The sequence below is a fragment of the Mustela nigripes genome, chromosome X (genome assembly GCF_022355385.1).
Source record: "Mustela nigripes isolate SB6536 chromosome X, MUSNIG.SB6536, whole genome shotgun sequence".
Lineage (NCBI taxonomy): Eukaryota > Metazoa > Chordata > Mammalia > Carnivora > Mustelidae > Mustela > Mustela nigripes.
Genome location: NC_081575.1, coordinates 55,011,435 through 55,038,578, shown reverse-complemented (window position 1 = coordinate 55,038,578; position 27,144 = coordinate 55,011,435). Strand labels below are relative to the sequence as shown.

The 27,144-nt window shown below is 37.1% G+C and overlaps 1 protein-coding gene across 1 annotated transcript in view; it reads left to right on the top strand.

The window, feature by feature from the left end:
• DACH2 (dachshund family transcription factor 2) overlaps positions 1 to 27,144 on the top strand; it is an 848,671-nt gene that overhangs the window by 160,663 nt on the left and 660,864 nt on the right. Inside the window, 1 exon segment of the mRNA XM_059385214.1 lies at positions 5,522 to 5,555. Within this exon segment, the coding sequence (XP_059241197.1) occupies positions 5,522 to 5,555 (34 nt within the window).

The following is a 27,144-nucleotide window of genomic DNA, read 5'->3' as shown; positions in this document are numbered from 1 at the left end:
TGGTATTTTGATAGGAATTGCATTAAATATGTAGATTGCTTTAGGTATATAGACATTTTCACAATATTTGTTCTTCCAATCCAGGAGTATGGAACATTTTTCCATTTCTTTGTGTCTTCCTCAATTTCTTTCATGAGTACTTTATAGTTTTCTGAGTATAGATTCTTAGCCTCTTTGGTTAGGTTTATTCCTAGGTATCTCATGGCTTTGGGTGCAATTGTTAATGGGATTGACTCCTTAATTTCTCTTTCTTCTGTCTTGTTGTTGGTGTAGAGAATTGCAACTGATTTCTGTGCATTGATTTTATATCCTGACACTTTACTGAATTCCTGTATAAGTTCTAGCAGTTTTGGAGTGGAGTCTTTTGGGTTTTCCACATATAGTATCATATCATCTACGAAGAGTGATAGTTTGACTACTTCTTTGCTGATTTGGATGCCTTTAATTTCCTTTTGTTGTCTTATTGCTGAGGCTAGGACTTCTAGTACTATGTTGAATAGCAGTGGTGATAATGGACATCCCTGCCATGTTCCTGACCTTAGCAGAAAAGCTTTCAGTTTTTCTCCATTGAGAAAGATATTTGCAGTTTCCTTTTCATAGATGGCTTTGATAATATTGAGGTATGTGCCCTCTATCCCTTAACTTTGAAGAGTTTTGATCACGAAGGGATGCTGCACTTTGTCAAATGCTTTTTCAGCATCTATTGAGAGTATCATATGGTTCTTGTTCTTTCTTTTATTAATGTGTTGTATCACATTGATTGATTTGCAGATGTTGAACCAACCCTGAAGTCCTGGAATAAATCCCACTTGGTCATGGTGAATAATCCTTTTAATGCACTGTTGAATCCTATTGGCTAGTATTTTGGTGAGGATTTTCGCATCTGTGTTCATCAAGGATATTGGTCTGTAGTTCTCTTTTTTGATGGGATACTTGTCTGGTTTTGGGATCAAGGTGATGCTGGCCTCATAAAATGAGTTTGGAAGTTTTCCTTCCCTTTCTATTTTTGGAACTGTTTCAGGAGAATAGGAATTAGTTCTTCTTTAAGAGTTTGGTAGAATTCCCATGGGAAGCCGTCTGGCCCTTGGCTTTTGTTTGTTTGGAGATTTTTAATGACTGTTTCAATCTCCTTACTGGTTATGCATCTGTTCAGGCTTTCTATTTCTTCCTGGTTCAGTTGTGGTAGTTTATATGTCTCTAGGAATGCATCCATTTCTTCCAGATTGTCAAATTTGTTGGTGTAGAGTTGCTCATAGTATGTTCTTATAATTGTCTGTATTTCTTTGGTGTTAGTTGTGATCTCTCCTCTTTCATTCATGATTTTATTTATTTGGCTCTTTTCTCTTTTCTTTTTGATAAGTCTGGCCAGGGGTTTATCAATCTTATTAATTCCTTAAAAGAACCAGCTCCTAGTTTCATTGATTTGTTCTATTGGTTTTTTTGGTTTCTATTTCATTGATTTCTGCTCTGATCTTTATGATTTCTCTTCTCCTGCTGGGCTTAGGGTTTCTTTCTTGTTCTTTCTCCAGCTCCTTTAGGTGTAGTTTTAGGTTGTGTACCTGAGACCTTTCTTGTTTCTTGAGAAAGGCTTGTACCGCTTTTATTTTCCTCTCAGGACTGCCTTTGCTGTGTCCCATAGATTGTGAACCATTGTGTTTTCATTATTGTTTGTTTCCATGATTTTTTTCAATTCTTCTTTAATTTCCTGGTTGACCCATTATTTCTTTAGAAGGATGCTGTTTAGTCTCCATGTATTTGGGTTCTTTCCAAATTTCCTCTTGTGATTGAGTTCTAGCTTCCGAGCATTGTCGTCTGAAAATATGCAGGGAATGATCCCAATCTTTTGATACCGGTTGAGACCTGATTTAGGACTGAGGATGTGATCTATTCTGGAGAATGTTCCATGTGCACTAGAGAAGAATGTGTATTCTGTTGCTTTGGGATGAAATGTTCTGAATATATCTGTGATGTCCATCTGGCCCAGTGTGTCATTTAAGGCCTTTATTTCCTTGTTGATCTTTTGCTTGGATGATCTGTCCATTTCAGTGAGGGGAGTGTTAAAGTCCCCTACTATTATTGTATTATTGTTGATGTGTTTCTTTGATTTTGTTATTAATTGGTTTATATAGTTGGCTCTTCTCACGTTAGGGGCATAGATATTTAAAATTGTTAGATCTTCCAGTTGGACAGATCCTTTGAGTATGATGTAGTGTCCTTCTTCATTTCTTATTATAGTCTTTGGCTTAAAATCTAATTGATCTGATCTATGGATTGCCACTCCTGCTTTCCTCTCATGTCCATTAGCATCGTACATTGTTTTCCACCCCCTCACTTTAAATCTGGAGGTGTCTTTGGGTCTGAAATGAGTTTCTTGTAGGTAACATATTGATGGGTTTTTTTTTTTTTTATCCAATTTGATAACTGTGTCTTTTGATTGGGGCATTTAGCCCATTAACATTCAGGGTAACTATTGATAGATATGAATATAGTTCCATTGTATTGCCTGGAAGGTGACTGTTACTGTATATTGTCTCTGGTCCTTTCTGATCTACTACTTTTAGGCTCTCTCTTTGCTTAGAGGACCCCTTTCAATATTTCCTGTAGAGCTGGTTGGTGTTTGCAAATTCTTTTAGTTTTTGTTTGTCCTGGAAGCTTTTAATCTCTTCTTCTATTTTCAATGATAGCCTAGCTGGTATAGTATTTTTGGCTGCATGTTTTTCTCGTTTAGTGCTCTGAATATATCATGCCAGTTTTTTTCTGGCCTGCCAGGTCTCTGTGGATAAGTATGCTGCCAATCTAATATTTTTACCATTGTATGTTACAGACTTCTTTTCCAGGGCTGCTTTGAGGATTTTCTCTTTGTCACTAAGACTTGTAAATTTTACTCTTAGGTGACAGGGTGTGGACCTATTCTTGTTGATTTTGCGGGGGGCTCTCTTCACCTCCTGGATTTTGATGCTTGTTCCCTTCCATCTTAGGGAAATTCTCTCCAATATAGCTTCTGCTCCCCTCTCTCTTTCTTCTTCTTCTGGAATCCCAATTATTCTAATGTTGTTTCACCTTATGGTGTCACTTATCTCTCGAATTCTCCCCTCATGGTCCAGTAGTTGTTTGTCCCTCTTTTGCTCAGCTTCTTTTTTCTCTGTCATTTGGTCTTCTATATCACTAATTCTTTCTTCTGCCTCATTTATCCTAGTAGTGATAGCCTCCATTTTTTAAAAAATATTTTATTTATTTATCTAACAGAGATCACAAGTAGGCAGAGAGGCAGGCAGAGAGAGAGAGAGAGGAGGCAGCAGGCTTCCCGCCAAGCAGAGAGCCCGATGTGGGGCTTGAACCCAGGACCCTGGGATTATGACCTGAGCCAAAGGCAGAGTCTTTAACCCACTGAGCCACCCAGGTGCCCTGAGAGCCACCATTTTTTATTGCACCTCATTAATAGCTTTTTTTTTTCAACTTTGTTAGATTTTAGTTCTTTTATTTCTCCAGAAAGGTCTTTTATATCTCCCCAGAGGTTTTCTCTAATATCTTCCATGCCTTTTTTGAGCCCGGCTAGAACCTTGAGAATTGTCATTCTTACCTCTAGATCTGACATATTACCAATGTCTATATTGATTAGGTCCCTAGCCTTTGGTTCTGCCTCTTGTTCTTTTTTTTTTGTGGTTAATTTCTCTGCCCTTTCATTTTGTACAGATAAGAGTTTATGAAGGTGCAAGTAAAATACTAAAAGGGTGGCAAAGACCCTACGAAAATACGCTTTAACCAAATCAGAAGAGACCCCAAATCATGGTGGGGAGAAGGGATAAAGAGATTCAGAAAAAAAAAGAAACAATTAAAAAAAGAAAATGAATAAACAATATAAAAAAGTATATATATATATATATGTATATATATATATATATATACATATATATATATATATGATAAACTAGTTAAAAAACGTTAAAAATGAAAAGGGTAAAAGTTGAAAAATCTAGCAGAAGAAGAAAAAAAATTGAGAAAGAGAAATAATAAATTAACTGCAAGACTAAAGAATCATGGGGAGAATGCCATGTGTTCAGTGCTTTGCTTTCTCCTCCTCTGCAATTCTGCTGCTCTCCTTGTTATTGAACCTGCACTCCTAGGTAAGTGAACTTGGTCCTCGCTAGATTTCTTGTTTATCTTCTGTGGGAGGGGACTGTTGTAGTGATTCTCAAGTGTCTTTGACCTAGGCAGAATTGCACCACCCTTACCAGCGGCCGGGCTGAGTAATCTGCTAAGGTTTGCTTTTGGGATCTTTTGTTCCCTGAGTGCTTTTTGTAGAGTTTGTGAGGATGGGAATGAAAATGGCAGCCTCCCAGTCTGTGGCCCAGAGAAGCTAAGAGCTTGGGGCCCCACTCCTCAGTGCACCATCAGAGAATAGTGCCCAATAACTCCTGTCTCCCTGGCCTTGGGCTGCCCTCCAAGCTCACCGAGTCTGCAACTGGTTCATGGTAACCCCAAGCTGAGAGCTCACTCCTCGGCTCTGTCTCTGTAGTTGGCTTCCTCCTTCTGATACCTGCAAGCTCTGCGACACTCAGACACCCCCGATCCTTCTGTGACCCTGTGGGACATGGGGCCATGCTGACCCCGCGTGGTCTTCACCCCAGTTTAGCCTCTGGAGCGATGTCCCTCAGCGGAACAGACTTTTGAAAGTCCTGATTTAGTGCTCCGTTGCTCCGCTGCCTGTGGTCTATCTTCCTGTCACTTTGGATTCACTTCTTCGCCAGTCCTACCTTTTGGAAAGTGGTTGATTTTCTGTTTCTAGAATTACTGTTCTTCTTCTCTTCAATCTTCCGTTGGATTTGTAGGTGTTTGCAATGTTTAGATAAGCTACCTAGCTGATCTCCTGCTACCTGAAATAGTCTCAGCCTGCTACTTCTCCGTCATCTTTACTCCTCCCCGGAACATGCATTTTTTAGTACAATTTTTTAATATGACAAAAATCATGTTTTTCAACAGACCCATGTATCTTTAATTTCTCTGCAATAAGTAGTCAAAAGCAGATAAACTTTCTCTTTATTATTCAGTGCTTTAGTATTTTATCTTATGGAATAGACTTAGATATCCGATGAATTGGACCTGATTTTTCATTTAACTTAGCAAAACTTCCAAGTTTCAGGTTCTATAGCTATTCATAGGGTCAGATGGGCCATGAAACCAAGCAAGACACATTATACAGTTTTTTGGAGGTTAGGACTTTTGGAACAATGTCATGGAGTCTTGCACATATGGGACTTCTGATCACTTGGATTAGTTCCAGTGAAAAAGGTCAAGCTGGAAAATAGTACTATAAAAAAAGGGGTTCCTTGGAGGGGCCATGATCTTGGAGTTTTTACTGAGGTCAAGAAACTTTGCCTAAAAATAAGACATGTGTTTCCTCAGGCCTTGGGGGAGGGGGTCAAATTAGTTCCAGTTCTTAAGAATATAGCCCAAGGGTGAGTCCAAAGGAATATAAGGGATTTGTCCCATGGTGGGAAAGACCAGCTGCCAATTCCCAAAGGGACGTCCCACCAAAAGGAATGGAGGTCTGATTCGTGGTCACAATTTCAGTCAGAGTGTCCCACTGAGATGGAAAGGCAGGACTTAATTCAGGGCAACTGACTGTATTGAGGCATCCCACCAAGGAGAGGGTTGTGGCAAATACAAAAGCAAGCTATTCTGGGACATCCCCTGCAATAAGGAATGTTGGACAGTAGTTGGCCAACCTGGGTCAAAAAAAGGAGGAGGATGAGTTAACACTCAGACCGCAAGAACAGGTTTTGCCTATATATCAAGATGGCAGCTAGATTCTGGGAGTAAGCAAAGGGACTGCTTTCCAAAAGAATCACATTGCAAATTAAGACCTCAGAAGAGACAGAGTGAGAGAGGAGAAAAAAAGGGGTTCTTCACCCTCACAAGCACAGGCAGTCCAAATTGTTTGCTTTCATACCACACCAGGGATCCACCCTGGCCAGACATCTTCTGTTGTCTGAAGTGTACTAGGGATAGACTGAAAATTTGAAAAGAGAAAGGAGAGGGAAGGAAGGATCCCTCTGAAGGGCAAGAGTGGAAATCCCTCACCCTTTTGTCAGGCTTCCCCTGTGGCTTTGGATTCTCACCAAGGGATGACCTCAGTGGACATTATCAGTTCGACAAGGAATACTAGAGTCAGTCCACTGAGGGAAATTCCCAAGAAATACGTGGAGAATCTGGGGAGAGTCCTGAGCCAAGAAGGTCCCATATAGGGCAAGAATATCGGGACAATCAATTGGGTGGATGCCAGTACAGGGGCAGTGAAAGAATTCACCCAAGGAAGAACAAAATGGAGAAGTTTATTGAATATACAGCACTGACAAGGGGGCAAAACAGCAAAGGAGAATCTGTCTACCTAAAATGATTCAACGTTGACATAAAAAAATATGGTAGAAGATTGATGGTATATTTAAAGCTCATATAATATCAGTATTGCTGTGAGAATTTCTGGTATCTGAAGAATATGGTTTTCATGTCAATATACACTAGCTATCTGCACTCTAGGCATTGGCCAGAGACCTCATGCTCAATTGTGTATTCTACCGCTGCCACCAAAATCTCAATAAAATGAGTGCAATGAAGAAAGAGCAGCAGTGAGAATAAGAGAGAAAGAGAGAGAGAGGGAGAGAGGGAGATGTAATATCTAGATTCTTTCAATACCACTTAATGACTCAAGAGTGTACCTATAATGTATTATCTGATTGTCCTTGGAAATGCTTTTACTGAATTGTGATTTAATATTGGAGGCTTAGTTTTTATTGAAGACAATTATGTTTTAGTCAAATGAATAATAAATTTGAATGTATTTTTAATGAAACCATCTTTTCATAAATGTTGATTTTTATTATTTTCATTAAACTTTCCTTATAACCATTTGGTATAGTAAGGATGTTATATAATCAACTTGGTGCCATTTTATTAAGGCCAATTACTACTTTTCAGTATTTTGTCATTTGCAACTGAGCATGAGAAGTAAAATCTTTCACAAGGTATTTCCGACTTTAGAAGAAGTGTAATTTATTTGAACTGCTCAGGGAAATCCCAGGTTTAAAGTAAGAGAATGCTGTGTTGTTCTTTAATTCTTCAATTAAATTCTTCAATTAAAACAAGGTGAGCAGGTTTTTCCCCCCAGACTTTTATAGTACAGTAGAAAAATGGAAGCTTTGTAGTAGATAGATGTGGATCTAATCCTTAGAGTTGGAGAACTTCATTAAATAACGCATGTAAGGCACAACTGGGTCACTCAGTGCTTTAAAGCCTCTGCCTTTGGCTCAGGTCATGATCCCGGGGTCCTGGGTTCAAGCCCTGTGTCAGGCTCTCTGCTCAGCAGGGAGCCTGCTTCCCTCTCTCTCTCTCTGCCTACCTCTCTGCCTACTTGTGATCTCTGTATGTCAAATAAATAAATCCTTAAAAAAATAATGCATGTAAAATATCTACTGAATATAAGTATGTGAATGACTACTTCTGAGGAATTTAACTTCCCCATATTTTCATGCTACTCCCTCGAAATACTTTAGGATCATTATTTACACAAAATGCAGTGTGAATGACAGGAAGTGTCAAGCTGTACAATCTTTGGCTCTTGTTTAAATTAAAAAAAAAAATTCCTTAAGGACCTTTCTTCTGGATAATGAAGGAATAAATTTCAGGTTGGGTGTGTTCAGAAAAATTCCAATATCCTTTGTGAGTAATCAAGGAGCCAAGTGAAGGAAATCATGATCAATCCATCCATATATCCATCAACTGGTCCATTCATTCATTCATTCATTTAACAGATATTTTTCAAGAGTGGGCTGTGTGCCAGACACCATCATAGCTAATCAAATTTGTGTAAGTGGATGAAAATGAAATATGTATTGGAACTTGAATAAGTAAACACCCTGAGGGATAAAATAACACAATTGCCTTTTTAAAATAAGGACTCTCTACTATTAGATACAAACTAGATAAGGGACTTGGTATTCTTTGTACTGACCCTTTGCTCTAGACATCTGCCCAATATTCCTCCAGTTGAAACTATGAAATATTCGGCAAGTAAAAAAAAAATGGATGGTGAAACTTGAAAGGAAAGGAAATGTAAAATATAAATACCCTTTTTCTAGTCACTTTCATATTTTTGTGATTTCTCCACCACTGGCTTTCCTTTCCTTCATGACACATATATTATTTTCAAGCTATTATTTCATCCTACACTTTGAAAGAAAAAGAAATATTATATTGAGACTCTTATTAATTTCCCACTGATTAATAATTCTTGATTAATTGATGTTCTTTACTAAGTGACAATATCAAATAGTGAAGTTGTTAAGAATGGATTATTTTTCCTCTGCTCCTATTACAGAATGAAGTTATCATGAGTGTAAGAAAAAAGATAGGGAAAAGTCATTAAATAAAACATTAAAGCTTTTCAGTAGTTTCAGGTATCTCAGAATTTTCACTGTTTAAGGGACAGAAGGGACATCAGAGATCATTTAGTTCAACCTTTCATTTTGTAGATGAGGAAACAAAATCTACAAAAGTGAAGTGACTTGCCTTTGATAGCTCAGCTATTTGGCAACAGCCATTGGAACCTAGTTTTTGAGGTTCATCCCAGTATTCCTTCTGGTGTATCAAGGTTATTCTCAGTTTTCCTTTATTATTTCATTTATCTTCATCACTGTAAGGGTAACTGGAACAAATCATTCTTTTCAAAATCACATTAAATAAATATTTCAGTATTTTTGTTTTCCTTCCTACATTTTTATTTTTTTCAGTTTTCCTTAAAATTCCCTGCCTTTCCCCATATTTAAATCCTTGTTTTTTTTTTCCTCCTCCTTCACGACTTTAGCTGGGTTTCTTTATTTTTTCCTTCCTCATTGGAAATATTTACTGCAGCCACATGCAAAAACACAAAAATAATTGCATTCACACCCAGCTACATTAACTTTGTAGTTTTAATCTGCCTCTATGCATAAAGTTGGGCACTCTTTCCATTTTGGTAATGGAAGTTGTACCAGACTGGAAACAGATATTCTGGTTCAGTTTTACTCTGTGTTTTAAGTTTCTTAGAAGAGAAGGATGTATTTTACTTGCGAGATTATAATTATCTAATGTGATATTTTGAGCATCTCATTGGGAGAAACATTCACTTGAATTTTATTTTCATAGATGACCATTAACCAAGTGAAATTTGTAGATAAAATAAGGAGAAATGTACTCACTTAAAATTGAGTTTTCAAACAAAAATTCTAAGAAGTTTATCAAATTCCTTTGTAGCTTTGCTTTTAATCAGAAAATTTCTTTGAACTTTTTTCTCTTTACCTCCAAACATGAATAAAGTGGTATGAATATGTTTACTTCTCCAAAATTATTGGAAAACATTTCTCAGCTTTCTTTTCAGTCATTAAACGACATGTTTTGTAGTCTGTTTCCATTTGGATTTTAGAGGATTCTGCTCATCCTTAAATTTCAAATCATTTGCCTTTAAGTTTTGAACTACAATTATATGTAATTTTTTCTAGCCTTTATTTCTCTTCTTGATTAGGAAGGACTGGGTGATTAGTTTATTACTTTATCCATCTCTACTACTCTGATTGATAGAGCTATTAAATAAAAGCAGACTATAATTTTTTATTATCTGCCTGCCACATTCCTGCTCTTTGCCCTGGAGAAGAGCTGCATCAAAGACCAGAGTGTTATCAAAAACTCCTGGAAAATAATAATTTGGCCACTCAAACACAGACACAATTATTTGGGAAAATAGGTTTATTATGTATGTATGGATGGGTAAGGTTATTCATCTTTAAGTATTAAAATGGTTTGATGGGGTTAGAGAAATTATACAGACAGTATTGCTCTAGAATACTTGAGAAACAGTGACATTCGTAATGAGAAACTGAGTATATCTACATGATAAATATAATTAGTGAAATCATTAGCACAGACAAAGTATACTTTAGAATACTTTAGTATTCATGAATAAGTCTCAAACTAAGCAGTTAGCTTCACTTCAAAAGGAATAAAAACCAAAATGGGCTATATATAGCTGAATAGACTTTTCAGAATCTCCAAGGAGGTAACTTGTCTGTCCATGGCCAGTGATGGTGGATGAGTGAAATAATTACTTAACATTGTGTAAACAATGTGAGATGTGAAGTATGGCTTTTCCCCCTTACCCCCACCTTTTTTCATTGAGAGAGTTTCTTGTTGTGATGGCTCCACTGGGACAGACAGCAGAGAAATTTGATTAAATGGATGCCTGGGGCCATGACCCTGTGTAAACGTAGTGTAGCTCTCAGCATTAATGAAGGAATTTTTTCTTAAAAAAATTCTGACCTTGCTTTTTTTGAGTATTAGTGAGCTTTTTTTTTTTTTTTTCCTTAAGCAAGGTATTTTATTTTATTTTATTATTTTTTAATGTTGCATATCTGTATTTATTTATTCATTTATTTTTAATTTATTTTTTTATTTTCGGCATAACAGTATTCATTATTTTTTCACCACACCCAGTGCTCCATACAATCTGTGCCCTCTATAATACCCACCACCTGGTACCCTAACCTCCCACCCACCCGCCAATTCAAACCCCTCAAATTGTTTTTCAGAGTCCATAGTCTCTCATGGTTCACCTCCCCTTCCAATTTCCCCCAACATCCTTCTACTCTCTAACTCCCCATGTCCTCCATGCTATTTGTTATGTTCCACAAATAAGTGAAACCATATAATTGACTCTCTCTGCTTGACTTATTTCACTCAGCATAATCTCTTCCAGTCCCATCCATGTTGCTACAAAAGTTGGGTATTCATCCTTTCTGATGGAGGCACAATACTCCATAGTGTATATGGACCACATCTTCCTTATCCATTCGTCCGTTGAAGGACATCTTGGTTCTTTCCACAGTTTGGCGACCATGGCCATTGCTGCTATAAACATTGGGGTACAGATGGCTGTTCTTTTCACGACATCTGTATCTTTGGAGTAAATACCCAGGAGTGCAACGGCAGGGTCATAGGGAAGTTCTATTTTTAATTTCTTGAGGAATCTCCACACTGTTCTCCAAAGAGGCTGCACCAACTTGCATTCCCACCAACAGTGGAAGAGGGTTCCCCTTTCTCCACATCCTCTGCAACACATGTTGTTTCCTGTCTTGTTAATTTTGGCCATTCTAACTGGTGTAAGGTGATATCTCAATGCAGTTTTAATTTGAATCTCCCTGATGGCTAGTGATGATGAACAGTTTTTCATGTGTCTGATAGCTGTTTGTATGTCTTCATTGGAGAAGTCTCTGTTCATATCTTCTGCCCTTTTTTGGTATGCTTGTCTGTTTTGTGTGTGTTGAGTTTGAGGAGTTCATTATAGATCCTGGATATCAACCTTTTGTCCGTACTGTCATTTGCAAATTTCTTCTCCCATTCCGGGGATTAGTGAGCTTTTGATTTGATTGTGGTGTAGAGGGCTTTTTGAGTCTGTGTGAGCATTCTGTTTCCAGAAGAATTACTGAAGAGGAGGCTGTCTTCAAGGACAATAGAAAATTATAACATTATTTTGGATTATGTTAAGGGATTTTTATTTGATGATAACCTGTCAACAGCCAGAGGGATTTTGAGCTACATTAGAATTCACTATGACTCATTTATTGCAACCACTGTTAACATTGATCTGATTGTTTAGGAGATATTTATAGCATTGTAGTTGGTGTGGGATTCCTATGTTAAGGAACATTCTTGGGATGGTTTTATTTTGATCTAGGGTTTGAGAGCTGATTGGAAGTGATTTTCTTAGAAAATAGAGAAAATTTTATGTTTTGTGAGAGAACAACTAGAATAGTGGACATTGGTGACTCAGGTAAGAGCAAGAAAAACAGAACATTCCTGAGAAGGCACCTGCCATTATATTAAGCAGATCAGTTGGTTCAAGTGAGAAACTTCTTGTTATTAATCCTCATTTTAAGTAAGAGAACAAATCCGGGACAATAAAGTAGTTCTTCTGTTATAGGAATTGATTTAGCAGAGTATATATTTATTTATTTTATTTTATTTATTGATTGATTGTTTAATTTTTTATTGATTTATGTATTTTATTTATTTTCATTCTAATTAATTAACTACAGTGTTATATTAGTTTCAGGTGTACAGTAAAGTAATTCAGTACTTTCATACATCACCCTGTGCTCGTCACAACTATATTCCTTAATCCTCATCACCTATTTAACCAAACACCCCACCAACCTCCCCTCTGGTAACCATCAGTTTCTTCTCTACAATTAAGAGTCTATTTCTCTCTTTTTTCACTTTACTTATTTGTTTTGCTCCTTAAATTTCACATATGAGTGAAATCATATGGTATTTCTCTCACTGACTTATTCCCATTAGCATTATACTCATCAGATCCACCCATGTAGTTGTAAATGGCAAGATTCCATTTTTTATGGTTGAATAATATTCCACAGTATACATATACCACATCTTTTTTTATCCATTCACCAACAAATGGACACATCGGATGCTTCCATATCTCGGTTATTGTAAATAATGCTGAAATAGACATTGGGGTGCATGTATTCCTTTGAATTAGTATTTTTGTATTCTTTGGGTAAATACCCAGCAGTGCAATTATTTGACTATACAGTAGTTCTGTTTTTAACTTTGTTTTCTAAAAGACTTATTAATTATTTTGAAGAGTGAGAGCACAAGTGGGAGGGGCAGAGAGAGGGAAAGAGAATCTTAAGCAGATTGCATGCAGAGTATGGAGTCCAACACAGGGCTCATGCCCACAACCTTGAGGGCCTGTACTGAGCTGAAACCAAGAGTCCAGAGATGAATCAACTTAGCCACCCAGGTGCCCTCTATTTTTAACTTTTTGAAGAAACTCCATATTGTTTTCTAGGGTGGTTGCATTAGTTTGCATTCTCATCAACAGTGTAAGAGGGTTTTCTCCATATCCTCACCAATACTTGTTTTTCTTGTGTTGTTGATTTAAGCCACTCTGACAGGTGTGAGGGGATATCTCATTGTGGTTTTGATTTGCATTGCCCTGATGAAAAGTGATGATGGTCATCTTTTCATGTGTCTTTTGGTCATCTGGATGTCTTCTTCAGAGAAATTTCTGTTCATGTCTTCTGCCCATTTTTAAATTGGATTATTTTGGGGGGTGTTGAATTTCATACATCCTTTATATATTTTTGATACTAATCTTTTATCTCATATGTCAATTACAAATATCGTCTCTGATTCTGTAGGTTGCCTTTTAGTTTTATTCATTGTTTCTTCACTGTGTGGAAGCTTCTTACTTTGAAGTAGTCCCAATAGATTATTTTTATTTTTCTTTCCCTTGCCTCAGGAGACATAAAAAAAGAAGTTCCTATGGCCATTGTCAAAGAAGTTACTGCCTATATTCTCTTGCAGGATTTTAATGGTTTGAGGTCTCACATTTAGATCTTTCATATATTTTGAATTTATTTTTCTGTGTGGTATATGCAAGTGGTACAGTGTAATTCTTTTGCATGTTGTTGTCCTGTGTCCCAACACCATTTGTTGAAAAGGCTATCTTTTCCCTATCAGACATTCTTGCTTTGTTGAAGATTAATGGACCATATACTCATGGGTTTATGTCTAGATTTTCTATTATGACCTGTTAACCTATATGTCTGTTTTTGTGCCAGTACTATACTGTTTTGATTACAACAGTTTTGTGACTTGATGTTTGGAATTGTATCCAGCTTTGCTTTGCTTCAAGATTGCTTTGGTTATTTGGGGCCTTTTATGGTCCAATACAAATTTTAGGAATGTTCTAGCTCTGTGAAAAATTCTTTTGGCATTATGGTAGGGATTGAATTAACTGTGTAGATTGCTTTGGGTAGTATAGGCATTTTAACAATATTTGTTCTTCCAATCCATGAACATGAAATTTCTTTCCATTACTTTGTGTTGTTTGCAATGTATTTCATCAGTGTTTTATCATTTTCTGAGTACAAGTTTATCACCTCTTTGATTTGGTTATTCCTATTTATCTTATGGTATCTGATGCAATTGTAAAAGGGATTTTTTTCTTAATTTCTTTTTATGCTACTTCATTGTTGGTGTACAGAGATTTCTGTGCATTGATTTTATATGCTGTTACGTTATTGAATTCACTGATCAGTTCTAGCTGCTTCTGGGTGTAGTCTTTTCAGTTTTCTCTATATAGTATCATGTCATTTGCAAATAGTGAAAATTTTAGTTTCTCCTTACCAAGTTGGATTCCTTTTATTTCTTTTTGTTGTCTGACTACTGTGGCTAGAACTTCTAGTACTATGTTGAGTTCAAGTGGTTAGACTGGACATCCTTATCTTGTTCCAGACCTTATGGAGAAAGCTCCCAGTTTTTCCCCATTAAGGATAATATTAGTTGTGGGTTTTTCATATATGGCCTTTATTGTGTTGAGGTATGTTTTCTTTAAGCCTACATTACTGAAAGCTTTTATCATGAATGAATATTGCACCTTGTTAAATGCTTTTTCTGCATCTTTTGTGAGGTTCATATGGTTTTTATCTTTTCTTTTATTGATGTAGTGTATTGTGTTGAAATGATTTGTGAATATTGAATGACCTTTCCAACCCAAGAATAAATCCCACTGGTTTATGGTGAATAATTCTTTTAATGTATTGTTTAATTTCATTTCCTAGTAGTTTGTTGAGAAATTTTGCATCCATATTTTTCAGGGATATTATCCTGTAGTTTTCTTTTGTAGTGTAGTCCTAATCTGGTTTTAGTATCAGGATATTGCTGGCCTCATAAAATGAATTTGCAAGTTTTCCTTCCCTTTAAAATTTTTTTGGAATAGTTTGAGAAGAATAAGCAATAACTCTTCTTTAAATGTTTGGTAGAATTTGGCTGCAAAATTATCTGGTCCTGGATTTTTTCTTTTAGAAATTATTTGATTATTGATTCAAGTTCATTGCTGGTGGTCATTCTGTTTGAATTTTCCATTTCTTCCTTTTTCAATTTTGGTAGTTTATATGTTCCTTTCAATTCTCAAGGAATTGATCCATTTATTCCACTTCTAGGTTTCCAATTTGTTGGCATATAGTTTTTCATCTCTTTAATACATTTTTGTATCTTTCTGTTGTTGTTTTTTTATTTTACCTGTCTCATTTGTGATTGGTTTTATTTGAGTTCGTTCTCCTTTTTTCTTGACAACTCTGGCTATAGTTTTATCAATTTTATTGATTTTTTTTCAAAGAACCATCTCCTGGTTTCATTGATCTATTACTTCTTTAGTTTCTGTATCATTTATTTCTGCTGTAGTTTTTATTATTTCCTTCCTTCTGGTTTTAGGTTTTTTCTTTTTCTAGCTCCTTTAAGTGTAGGGTTAGGTTGCTTATTTGAGATTTTTCTTGGTTCTTGAGATAGGCCTGTATTGGTATAACCACCCCTCTTAGAACAGCTTTTGCTGGATCTCAGAGGTTTTGGACCATTGTTTTTATTTTCACTTGTTTCCATGTATTTTTTAAAAATTTGTTTTCTGATTTCCTGTTTGAGCCATTTGTTGTTTAGTGACATGTTATTTAATCTGCAAGTACTTGTGTTATTTTAAAATTTTTCTTGGGGTGCCTGGGTGGCTCAGTTAAGTATCTGCCTTCAGCTCAGGTCATGATTTCAGGGTCCTGGGATCAAGGCCTGAGTTAGGCTCCCCACTCAGCAGAGTGTGCTTCTCCCTCTGCCCATCCCCCTGCTCATGATCTCTCTCTGTATCTCTCACTCTCTCTAATAAATAAATAACATCTTAAATTTTTCTTCTTTTGTTTGACTTCTAGTTTCAGGGCATTGTGATCAGAAAAGGTTCATGGCTGCCTTTTGTCTTCTTGAATTTGTTGAGGCTGTTTTTTTTTTTTTTTTTTTTCTTCATATAATTTGTCTTTTTTTTTCACGAATGTTCTCTGTGCAATTGAAAAGAATATGTTTTCTGCTGTTTTAGGATGGAATGTTCTGAATGTATCTGTTAAGTCCATCTGGTCCAGTGTGTCATTCAAAGCCACTGTTTCCTTGTTGATTGTTCAGATGCTCTGTCTTGATATAAGTTGTGTATTCAAGTCTCCTACTATTATCGTATTATTGTTGATAAGTTCCTTTATGTTGTTATTGCTTTATGTATTTCAGTGCTTCTGTGTTGGGGTCATATTTACAATTGTTATGTCTTCTTGTTGGATTGTTTCCTTTCTTATTACACAGTGCTCTTCTTTGTCTCTTGTTAGGGTTTTGTTTTAAAATTTATTTCATCTGAAATTAATATTGCTCTTCTGGCTTTCTTTTGACATCCATTTTTATGACAGGTATTTTTTCAATCTGGAGATGTATTTATATCTAAAATGAATCCCTTCTAGGGAACAAATAAATGAGTCTTATTTTGTTATCCATTGTCTCATCCTATGTTTTTTTTTTCATTTATTTATTTTCAGCATAACAGTATCATTATTTTTTCACCACACCCAGTGCTCCATGCAATCTGTGCCCTCTATAATACCCACCACCTGGTACCCCGACCTCCCAACCCCCTGCCACTTCAAACCCCTCAGATTATTTTTCAGAGTCCATAATCTCTCATGATTGACCTCCCCTTCCAGTTTACTCCAACCCCCTTCTCTCTAACTCTCCATGTCCTCCATGCTTTTTGTTATGCTCCACAACCATATGATCATTGACTCTCTCTGCTTGACTTATTTCACTCAGCATAATCTCTTCCAGTCCCATCCATGTCGCTACAAAAGTTGGGTATTCATCCTTTTTGATGGAGGCATAATACTCTGTAGTGTATATGGACCACATCTTTGTTATCCATTCATCCGTTGAAGGGCATCTTGATTCTTTCCACAGTTTGGCGACCATGGCCATTGCTGCTATAAACATTGGGGTACAGATGGCTGTTCTTTTCACGACATCTGTATCTTTGGAGTAAATACCCAGGAGTGCAACGGCAGGGTCATAGGGAAGTTCTATTTTTAATTTCTTCAGGAATCTCCACACTGTTCTCCAAAGAGGCTGCACCAACTTGCATTCCCACCAGCAATGGAAGAGGGTTCCCCTTTCTCCACATCCTCTCCAACACATGTTGTTTCCTGTCTTGCTAATTTTGGCCATTCTAACTGGTGTAAGGTGATATCTCAATGCAGTTTTAATTTTAATCTCCGTGAGGGCTAGTGATGATGAACATTTTTTCATGTGTCTGATAGCCATTTGTATGTCTTTATTGGAGAAGTGTCTGTCCATATCTTCTGCCCATTTTTTGATATGATTGTCTGTTTTGTGTGTGTTGAGTTTGAGGAGTTCATTATAGATCCTGGATATCAACCTTTTGTCTGTACTGTCATTTGCAAATATCTTCTCCCATTCCGTGGGTTGCCTCTTTGTTTTGTTTCCTTTGCTGTGCAGAAGCTTTTGATTTTGATGAAGTCCCAAAAGTTTATTTTCGCTTTTGTTTCCTTTGCCTTTGGAGACATATCTTGAAAGAAGTTAATGTGGCTGATATCAAAGAGATTACAGCCTATGTTCTCCTCTAGGATTCTGGTGGATTCCTGTCTCACATTGATGTCTTTTATCCAGTAAGTCTCCACCCCCAAACTACTAGAACCCATACAGCAATTCAACAACGAGGCAGAATACAAAGTCAATGTACTGAAATCAGTGGCTTTCTTATACACTAACAATGAAAATACAGAAAGGGAAATTAGAGAATCGATTCCATTTACTATAGCACCAAGAATCAAAAGATACCTCGGAATAAACCTAACCAAAGTGGTAAAGGATCTGTACTCAAGGAACTACAGAACACTCATGAAAGAAATTGAAGAAGACATAAAAAGATGGAAGACCACTCCATGCTCTTTGATCATAAGAATAAACATTGTTAAGATGTCTGTACTGCCTAGAGCAATCTATACTTTTAATGCCATTCCAATCAAAATTCCACCGGTATTCTTCAATGAGCAGGAGCAAATAATCCTAAAATTTGTATGGAATCAGAAGAGACCCAGAATTGCTAAGGAAATGTTGAAAAACAAAAATAAAACTGGGGGCATCACGTTACCTGATTTCAAGCTTTACTACAAAGCTGTGATCACCACGACAACATGGTACTGGCATAAAAACAGACACATAGACCAGTGGAACAGACTAGAGAGCCCAGATATGGACCCTCAACTCTATTGTCAAAGAATCTTCGACAAAACAGGAAATAATATCCAGTGGAAAAAAGACAGTCTCTTCAATAAATGGTGCTGGGAAAACTGGGCAGCTATATGTAGAAGAATGAAACTCGACCATACTCTTTCACCCTATGTCTTTTGATTGGAGAAATTAGTCCATTTGCATTCAAAGAAATTATTGACAGATATGTATTTATTGCCATTTTGTTTCTTGTTCTGTGGTTATTTCTTACGATTTTCTGTGATCCTGGGGTGACCAGGTGGCTCAGTCAGTTAAGTGTCTGCCTTCAGGTTAGGTCATGATCCCAGGGTCCTGGGATCAAGTCCCATGTCAAGCTCCCTGCTCAGTGGAGTGCCTGCTTCCTCCTCTCTCTCTGGATCTCCCTATCCCTGCCTTTGCATGGTCACTCACTCTCTCTCCCTCTAAAATAAGTAAGTAAAATCTTAAAAAAATATATTTTTCTGTAATTCTTTCTAGCCTTTCTCTTTTTCATGTTTTAAGGGTTATATTTGGATTTCTTTCTCTTCATTTTTAAAATGTTCATTAGTTTTTTTTCCTATATGGTTACACTAAAGTTTGTATATAACCTTCTCTGCATATAGCAGCCTATATTAAGTGGATGGTCGCTTAAGGTTGAACCCATTCTTTTCTCCTCTCCTGCCCATGTTTTTGTATATATTATTATATTTTATATCTACTTTGGTGAGTTCTTGACATTTCCTATAAAGTGTTTATTTTCACTGTTTTTGTGTTTTCTACTTTTTTAATTAAAAATGTTTTTATTATTATGTTCATTTAAGCAACATATAGTATATCATTAGTTTCTGATGTAGTGTCCAATTATTCGTTATTTGCATATAGCACCCCATGTGCCCTCCTTAATAATGTGCCACCATCATGTGCCCATCTTGAACTTACTCCATCCCTCCAACCTCTCCCTTCTGTAACCATCAGTTTCTTTACTGGAGTTAAGAGTCTCTCATGGATTGTCTTGCTCTCTAATTTCCTCTTATTCAGGTTTCCCTCCCTTTCCCTGTAGTCCCCCATACTATACCTTATGTTTCACATATGAGTGAAATCATATGATAATTATCTTTCTCTCCTTGATTTATTTCACTTAGCATAATCCCCTCTACTTCCAACCATGTTGATTCAAAAGGTGGTTACTCATCCTTTCTGATGTCTGAGTAATATTCCATTGTATATATGGACTACATTTTCCTTATTCAATTCATCAATTGAAGGACATCTGGGCTCCTTCCACAGTTTGGCTATTGTGGACATTGCTGCTATGAACATTAGGGTGCATGTGCTCCTTCTTTTCACTACATCTGTAGCTTGGGGTAAATGCCTAGAAGTAAAATTCCCTGGTCCTAAGGTAGTTCTATTTTTATTATATCTATTTATTTTTTTAAAAAATTGGGGGGTAATTTTTTTAAATTTATATTTTTTATATTATTAATTTCTTTTCAGTGTTCCAGAATTCATTGTTTAGGCACCACACCGAGTGCTCCATGAAATACATGCCTTCCATGATACTGACCACAAGTCTCAACAACCTTCCTTCCCCCCTCCCCTCCAAAACCTTAAGATTGTTTTTCAGAGTCCACAGTCTTTCATGGTTCTTCTCCCCCTCATATTTTCCCCAACTCCCTTCTCTCCAGCTCCCCATGTCCTCCGTGTTATTGCTTATGCTCTACAAATAGGTGAAACCATATGATAAGTGACTTTCTCTGCTTGACTTATTTCACTCAGCATAATCTCTTCCAGTCCCGTCCATGTTGCTACAAAAGTTGGGTATTCATCCTTTCCGATGGAGGCATAATACTCCATAGTATATATGGACCACATCTTCCTTATCCATTCATCCATTGAAGGGCATCATGGTTCTTTTCAGAGTTTGGCGACTGTGGCCATTGCTGCTATGAGCATTGGGGTACAGATGGCCCTTCATTTTACTACATCTGTATCGTTGGGATAAATACCCAGTAGTGCAATTGCAGGGTCATAGGGAAGCTCTATTTTTAATTTCTTAGGGAATTTCCACACTGTTTTCCAAAGTGGCTGCCTTAACTTGCATTGCCACCAACAGTGTAAGAGGGTTCCCCTTTCTTCACATCTTCTCCAATACATGTTCTTTACTACCTTTTTAATTTTGGCCATTCTAACTGGTGTAAGGTGGTATCTCAATGTGGTTTTGATTTGAATCTCCCTGATGGCTATTGATGATGAACATTTTTTCATGGGTCTATTAGCCATTTGTATGTCTTCATTGGAGAAGTGTCTTTTCATGATTTCTGCCCATTTTTTGACATAATTATCTGTTTTGTGTGTATTCAGTTTGAGGAGTTCTTTATAGATCTTGGATATCAGCCCTTTGTCTGTATTGTCATTTGCGAATAACTTTTCCCATTCTGTGAGTTGCCTCTTTGGCATGTTGACTGTTTCCTTTGCTGTACAGAAGCTTTTGATCTTGTTGAAGTCCCCAAAAGTTAATTTTCGCTTTTGTTTCCTTTGCCTTTGGATACATATCTTGAAAGAAGTTGCTGTGGCCGATTTTGAAGAGGTTACTGCCTATGTTCTCCTCTAGGATTCTGATGGATACCTGCCTCATTTTTATCCACTTCAAGTTTGTCTTTGTGTATGGTGTAAGAGAATGGTCAAGTTTTGTTCTTCTACACATAGCTGTCCAATTCTCCCAGGACCATTTGTTGAAGAGACTGTCTTTTTTCCACTGGATATTTTTTCCTATTTTGTCAAAGATTATTTGACCACAGAGTTGAGGGTCCATATCTAGGTTCTATACTCTGTTCCACTGGTCTATGTGTCTGTTTTTATGCCAGTACCATTCTGTCTTGGTGATCAAAGCTTTGTAGTAAAGTTTGAAGTCAGGCAACATGATACCCCCAGTTTTGTTTTACTATTCAACATTTTCTTAGCAATTCGGGGTCTCTTTTGATTCCATACAAATTTTATGATTGTTTTCTCCAGCTCTTTGAAAAATGCCAGTAGCATTTTGATCAGGATGCAATTGAAAGTATAGATTGCTCTGGGCAGTATAGACATTTTAACAATGTTTATTTTTCTAATCCATGAGCATGGAATGGTCTTCCATCTTTTTGTGTCTTCTTCAATTTCTTTCATGAGTGTTCTGTAGTTCCTCGAGTATAGATCCTTTATCTTTTCAGCTAGGCTTATTCCCAGGTATCTCCTCATTCTTGATGCTATAGTAAATGGAATTGATTCTCTCACTTCCCTTTCTCTATTTTCATTGTTAGTATATAAGAAAGCAACTGATTTCTGTACATTGATTTTGTATCCTGCCACATTACTGAATTGCTGTATGAGTTCTAGTGGTTTAAGGGTGGAGTCTTTTGGATTTTCCATTTAAGTATCTTGTCATCTGCAAAGAGAGAGAGTTTGACTACTTCTTTGCCAATTTGAATACCTTTTATTTCTCTTTGTTGTCTGATTGCTGTTGCTAAGACTTCTAATATTATGTTGAACAAGTGTGGTGAGAGTGGGCATCCTTGTCGTGTTCCTGATATCAAAAGGAAGACTGTCAGGTTATTCCTTTAAGGAAAGGATGTGGGTTCGATGTGGGTTTTTCATTGATAGATTTTATGAAGTTGAGAAATGTTCCCTCTATCCCTATACGTTGAAGTGTTTTAATCAGGAACAGATGCTGGCTTTTGTCAAATGCTTTTTCTGCATCAATTGAGAGGACCATGTGGTTTTTCTCTCTTATCTTATTGATTTGTTCTATCACATTGATTGAATTGTGAGTGTTGAACCACACTCACAACCCAGGGATAAATCCCACCAGGACATGGTGGATAATCATTGTAATGTACTGTTGGATCCTATGAGCTAGGATCTTGTTGAGAATCTTGGCATCCATATTCATCAGGGATATTGGTCTTAAATTATTTTTTAAATTTTTTAAATTTCTTAATAAACATATAATGTATTCTCAGCCCCAAAGGGACAAATCTGTGAATCTCCAGGTTTTATACTTCACAGCACTCACCATAGCACATACCCTCCCCAATGTCCATAACCCCACAACATTCTCCCTACCTCCCTACCCCCATCAACCCTCAGTTTCTTTTGTAAGATTAAGAGTCTTTTGTGGTTTCTCTCCCTCCAGATCCCATCTTGTTTCATTTATTCCTTTCCTACCCCCCAAACCACCCACAGTTGTCTCTGAACTTACTCATATCAGGGAGATAATAGGATTATTGTCTGTCACTGATTGACTTATTTCGCTAAGCATAATACCCTCTAGTTCCATCCACATCATCACAAATGGAAAGAGTTCATTTCTTTTGATGGCTGAGTAGATTCCATTGTGTATATATATACACCACATCTTCTTTATCCATTTATCTGTTGATGGACATCTAGGTTCCTTACATAGTTTGGCTATTGTGGACATTGCTGCTATCAACATTCAGGTTCACATGCCCCTTTGGATCACCACATTTGTATCTTTAGGGCAAATACCAATCGTGCAATTGCTGGGTCACAGGGTAGCTCTATTTTCAACTTTTTGAGGAACATGCATGCTGTTTTCCAGAGTGGTTGCACCAGCTTGCATTCCCACCAACAGTCTAAGAGGGTTCCCATTTCTCTGCATCCATTCATATTTTCACAATATGAATCTGTCAGTGCCAGCATCTGTCATTTCCTGACTTGTTAATTTTAGCCATTCTGACTGGTGTGAGGTGGTATCTCATTGTGGTTCTGATGTGTATTTCCCTGATGCCGAGAGATGTGGAGCTCTTTTTCATGTGTCTGTTGGCCATCTTGGATGTCTTCTTTGAGAAATGTCTGTTCATGTCCTCTGCCCATTTCTTGATTGGATTATTTGTTCTTTGGGTGTTGAGTTTGCTAAGTTCTTTATAGAATTTGGACACTAGTCCTTTATCTGATATGTCATTTGCAAATATCTTCTCCCATTCTGTCAGTTGTCTTTTGCTTTTGTTAACTGTTTCCTTTGCTGTGCAAAAGGTTTTGATCTTGATGAAATCCCAATAGTTCATTTTTGCCCTTGCTTCCCTTGCGTTTGGCGATGTTCCTAGGAAGATGTTGCTGTGGCTGAGGTCGAAGAGGTTGCTACCTGTGTTCTCCTCAAGCATTTTGATGGATTCCTTTCACACATTGAGGTCCTTCATCCATTTTGAGTCTATTTTCGTGTGTGGTGTATGGAAACTGTTTAATTTCATTTTTCTGCATGTGGCTGTCCAATTTTCCCAACACCATTTATTGAAGAGGCTGTCTTTTTTCCATTGGACATTCTTTCCTGCTTTGTCAAAGAATAGTTGACCATAGAGTTGAGGGTCTATTTCTGGGCTCTCTATTCTGTTCCATTGATCTATGTGTCTGTTTTTGTGCCAGTACCATACTGTCTTGATGATAACAGCTTTGTAAAGAGCTTGAAGTCTGGAATTGTGATGCCTCCAACTTCGGCTTTCTTTGATTCTCCTTTTTGATGAGGTCTTTGCCTGGTTTTCGTATCAGTGTAATGCTGGTTTCATAAACGGGGTCTGGAAGTTTTCCTTCTGCTTCAATTTTCTGAAAGAGCTTCAGAGGAATAGGTCGTATTTCTTCCTTGAAAGTTTGGTAGAATTCCCCAGGGAATCTGTCAGGTCCTGGGCTCTTGTTTTTTGGGAGGTTTTTTGATCACTGCTTCAATCTTGTTGCCAGATATTAACCTATTCAGGTTGTCAATTTCTTCCTGATTCAGTTTTGGAAGTTTATAGTTTTCCAGGAAGTCATCCTTTTCATCTAGTTTGCTTAACTTGTTGGCATATAACTGTTGATAATAATTTCTGATGTTTGTTTCTATTTCCTTAGTGTTAGTTGTGAAACTCTCCCTTTTCATTCATAATTTTATTAATTTGTCTTTTCTCTCTTTTCTTTTGGATTAGTTTGACCAATGGTTTATTGATCTTCTTGATTCTTTCAAAAAACCAGTTTCTAGATTCGTTGATGCATTCTACTGTTTCTCTAGTTTCTATCTCATTAATCTCTGCTCTAATCTTGATAATTTCCCTTATTGTGTGTGAGGTTTTTGATTACCCAGTTCTTTAAGGTGTAAAGAGAGCTGGTGTATTCTGGATTTTTCAGTTTTTTTGTGTGAGACTTGAGTGGTTATGTATTTCCCTCCTAGGACCACCTTTGCTGTAGCCCATAGGTTTTGGGACGAAGTGTCTTCATTCTCATTGGTTTCCATGAATTGTTTAAGTTCTTCTTTGATTTACTGGTTGATCCAAGCATTCTTAAGCAAACTGGTCTTTAGCTTCCAGGTGTTTGGATTCTTTCCAAACTTATTCTTGTGGTTGAGCTCCAGTTTCGATGCATTGTGATCTGAGAATATGCAGGGAATAATTTCAGTCTTTTGGTATCAATTGAGTCCTGATTTGTGACCTAGTGTAGTCTATTCTGGAGAAAGTTCCATGTGCAGTTGAGAAGAATGAGTATTCTGTTGTTTTGGGGTGGAATGTTCTGTATAAAACTATGAGGTTCATCTGGTCCAATGTGTCATTCAATGCTCTTGTTTCTTTATTGATTTTCTGCTTGGATAATCTATTACGGAGAGTGGTGGGTTAAGATTCCCTAATATTAATGTATTCGTACCAATATGACTCTATCTTTTTTTTTTTAATTTTTTCAATTTATTTATTTTCAGAAAAAAGTATTCATTATTTTTTCAACACACCCAGTGCTCCATGCAATCTGTGCCCACCACCTGGTACCCCAACCTCCCATACCCCCGCCACTTCAAACCCCTCACATTGTTTTTTCAGACTCCATAGTCTCTTATGATTCACCTCCCCTTCCAATTTACCCCAACTCCCATCTCCTCTCTAACACCCCTTGTCCTCCATGATATTTGTTATGCTCCACAAATAAGTGAAACCATATGATAATTGACTCTCTCTGCTCAACTTATTTCACTCAGCATAATCTCTTCCAGTCCCGTCCATGTTGCTACACAACTTGGGTATTCATCCTTTCTGATAGAGGCATAATACTCCTTAGTGTATATGGACCACATCTTTCTTATCCATTCGTCCGTTGAAGGGCATCTTGATTCTTTCCATAGTTTGGCGACCATGGCCATTGCTGCTATAAACATAGGGGTACAGATGGCCCTTCTTTTCAACATCTGCATCTTTGGGTAAATACCTGGGGGTGCAATGGCAGGGTCATAGGGAAGTTCTATTTTTAATTTCTTGAGGAATCTCCACACTGTTCTCCAAAGAGGCTGCACCAACTTGCATTCCCACCAACAGTGGAAGAGTGTTCCCCTTTCTCCACATCCCCTCCAACACATATTGTTTCCTGTTTTGTTAATTTTGTCCATTCTAACTGGTGTAAGGTGATATCTCAATGTGGTTTTAATTTGAATCTCTGTGAGAGCTAATGATGATGAACATTTTTTCATGTGTCTGATAGCCATTTGTATGTCTTGATTGGAGAAGTGTCCGTTCATGTCTTTTTCCCATTTTTTGCTTTGTTTGTCTGTTTCATGTGTGTTGAGTTTGAAGACTTCATTATAGATCCTGGATATCAACCTTTTGTCTGTACTGTCATTTGCAAATATCTTCTCCCATTCTGTGGGTTGCCTCTTTGTTTTTTTGACTGTTTCCTTTGCTGTGCAGAAGCTTTTGATTGAGATCAATGAGGTAGAAACCAGAGATAGAGTAGAACGTATCAATGAAACTAGAAGCTGGTTTTTTGAAAGAATCAATAAGATTGATAAACCATTGGCCACGCTAATCCAAAAGAAAAGAGAGAAAGCCCAAATTCATAAAATTATGAATGAAAAGGGAGAGATCACAACTAACACCAAGGAAGGAGAAACAATCATCAGAAGTTACTATCAACAGTTATATGCCAATAAGCTTAGCAACCTAGATGAAATGGATGCATTCCTGGAAAAATATAAACTACCAAAATTGAACCAGGAAGAAATCGACAACCTGAATAGACCGATATCTAGTAACGAGATTGTAGCAGTGGTCAAAAACCTCCCAAAAAACAAGAGCCCAGGATCTGACAGATTCCCTGGAAAATTCTACCGAACCTTCAAAGAAGAAATAACACCTATTCTCCTGAAGCTGTTTCAAAAAATTGAAGCAGAAGGAAAACTTCCAGACTCTTTTTATGAAGCCAGCATTACCCTGATCCCCAAACCAGGCAAAGACCCCAACAAAAAGGAGAATTTTCGACCAATATCACTGATGAATATGGATGCTAATATTCTCAACAAGATCCTAGCCAACAGGATCCAACAGCACGTTAAAAAGTTTATCCACCATGATCAGGTGGGATTCATCCCTGGGCTACAAGGATGGTTCAACATTCTCAAATCAATCAATGTGATACAACAAAATTAATATGAGATGAGAGAAGAACCACATGGTCCTATCAATTGATGCAGAAAAAGCATTTGACAAAATCCAGCATCTGTTCCTGATTAAACCGCTTCAAAGTATAGGGATAGAGGGAACATTCCTGAACCTCATCAAATCTATCTATGAAAGACCCACAGCAAATATCATCCTCAATGGGAAAAAGCTTGCAGCCTTCCCATTGAGAAACAAGACAAGAATGCCCACTTTCACCACTCTTGTTCAACATAGTATTAGAAGTCCTAGCAACAGCAATCAGAAAACAAAGAGAAATACAAGGTATCCAAATTGGTAATGAAGAAGTCAAACTCTCTCTCTTCACAGATGACATGATTCTTTATATGGAAAATCCGAAAGCCTCCACCACCAAACTACTAGAACTCATACAGCAATTCAGCAACGTGACCAGATACAAAGTCAATGTGCAGAAATCAGTGGCTTTATTATACACTAACAATGAAAATACAGAAAGGGAAATTAGAGAATCGATTCCATTTACTATAGCACCAAGAACCATAAGATACCTGGA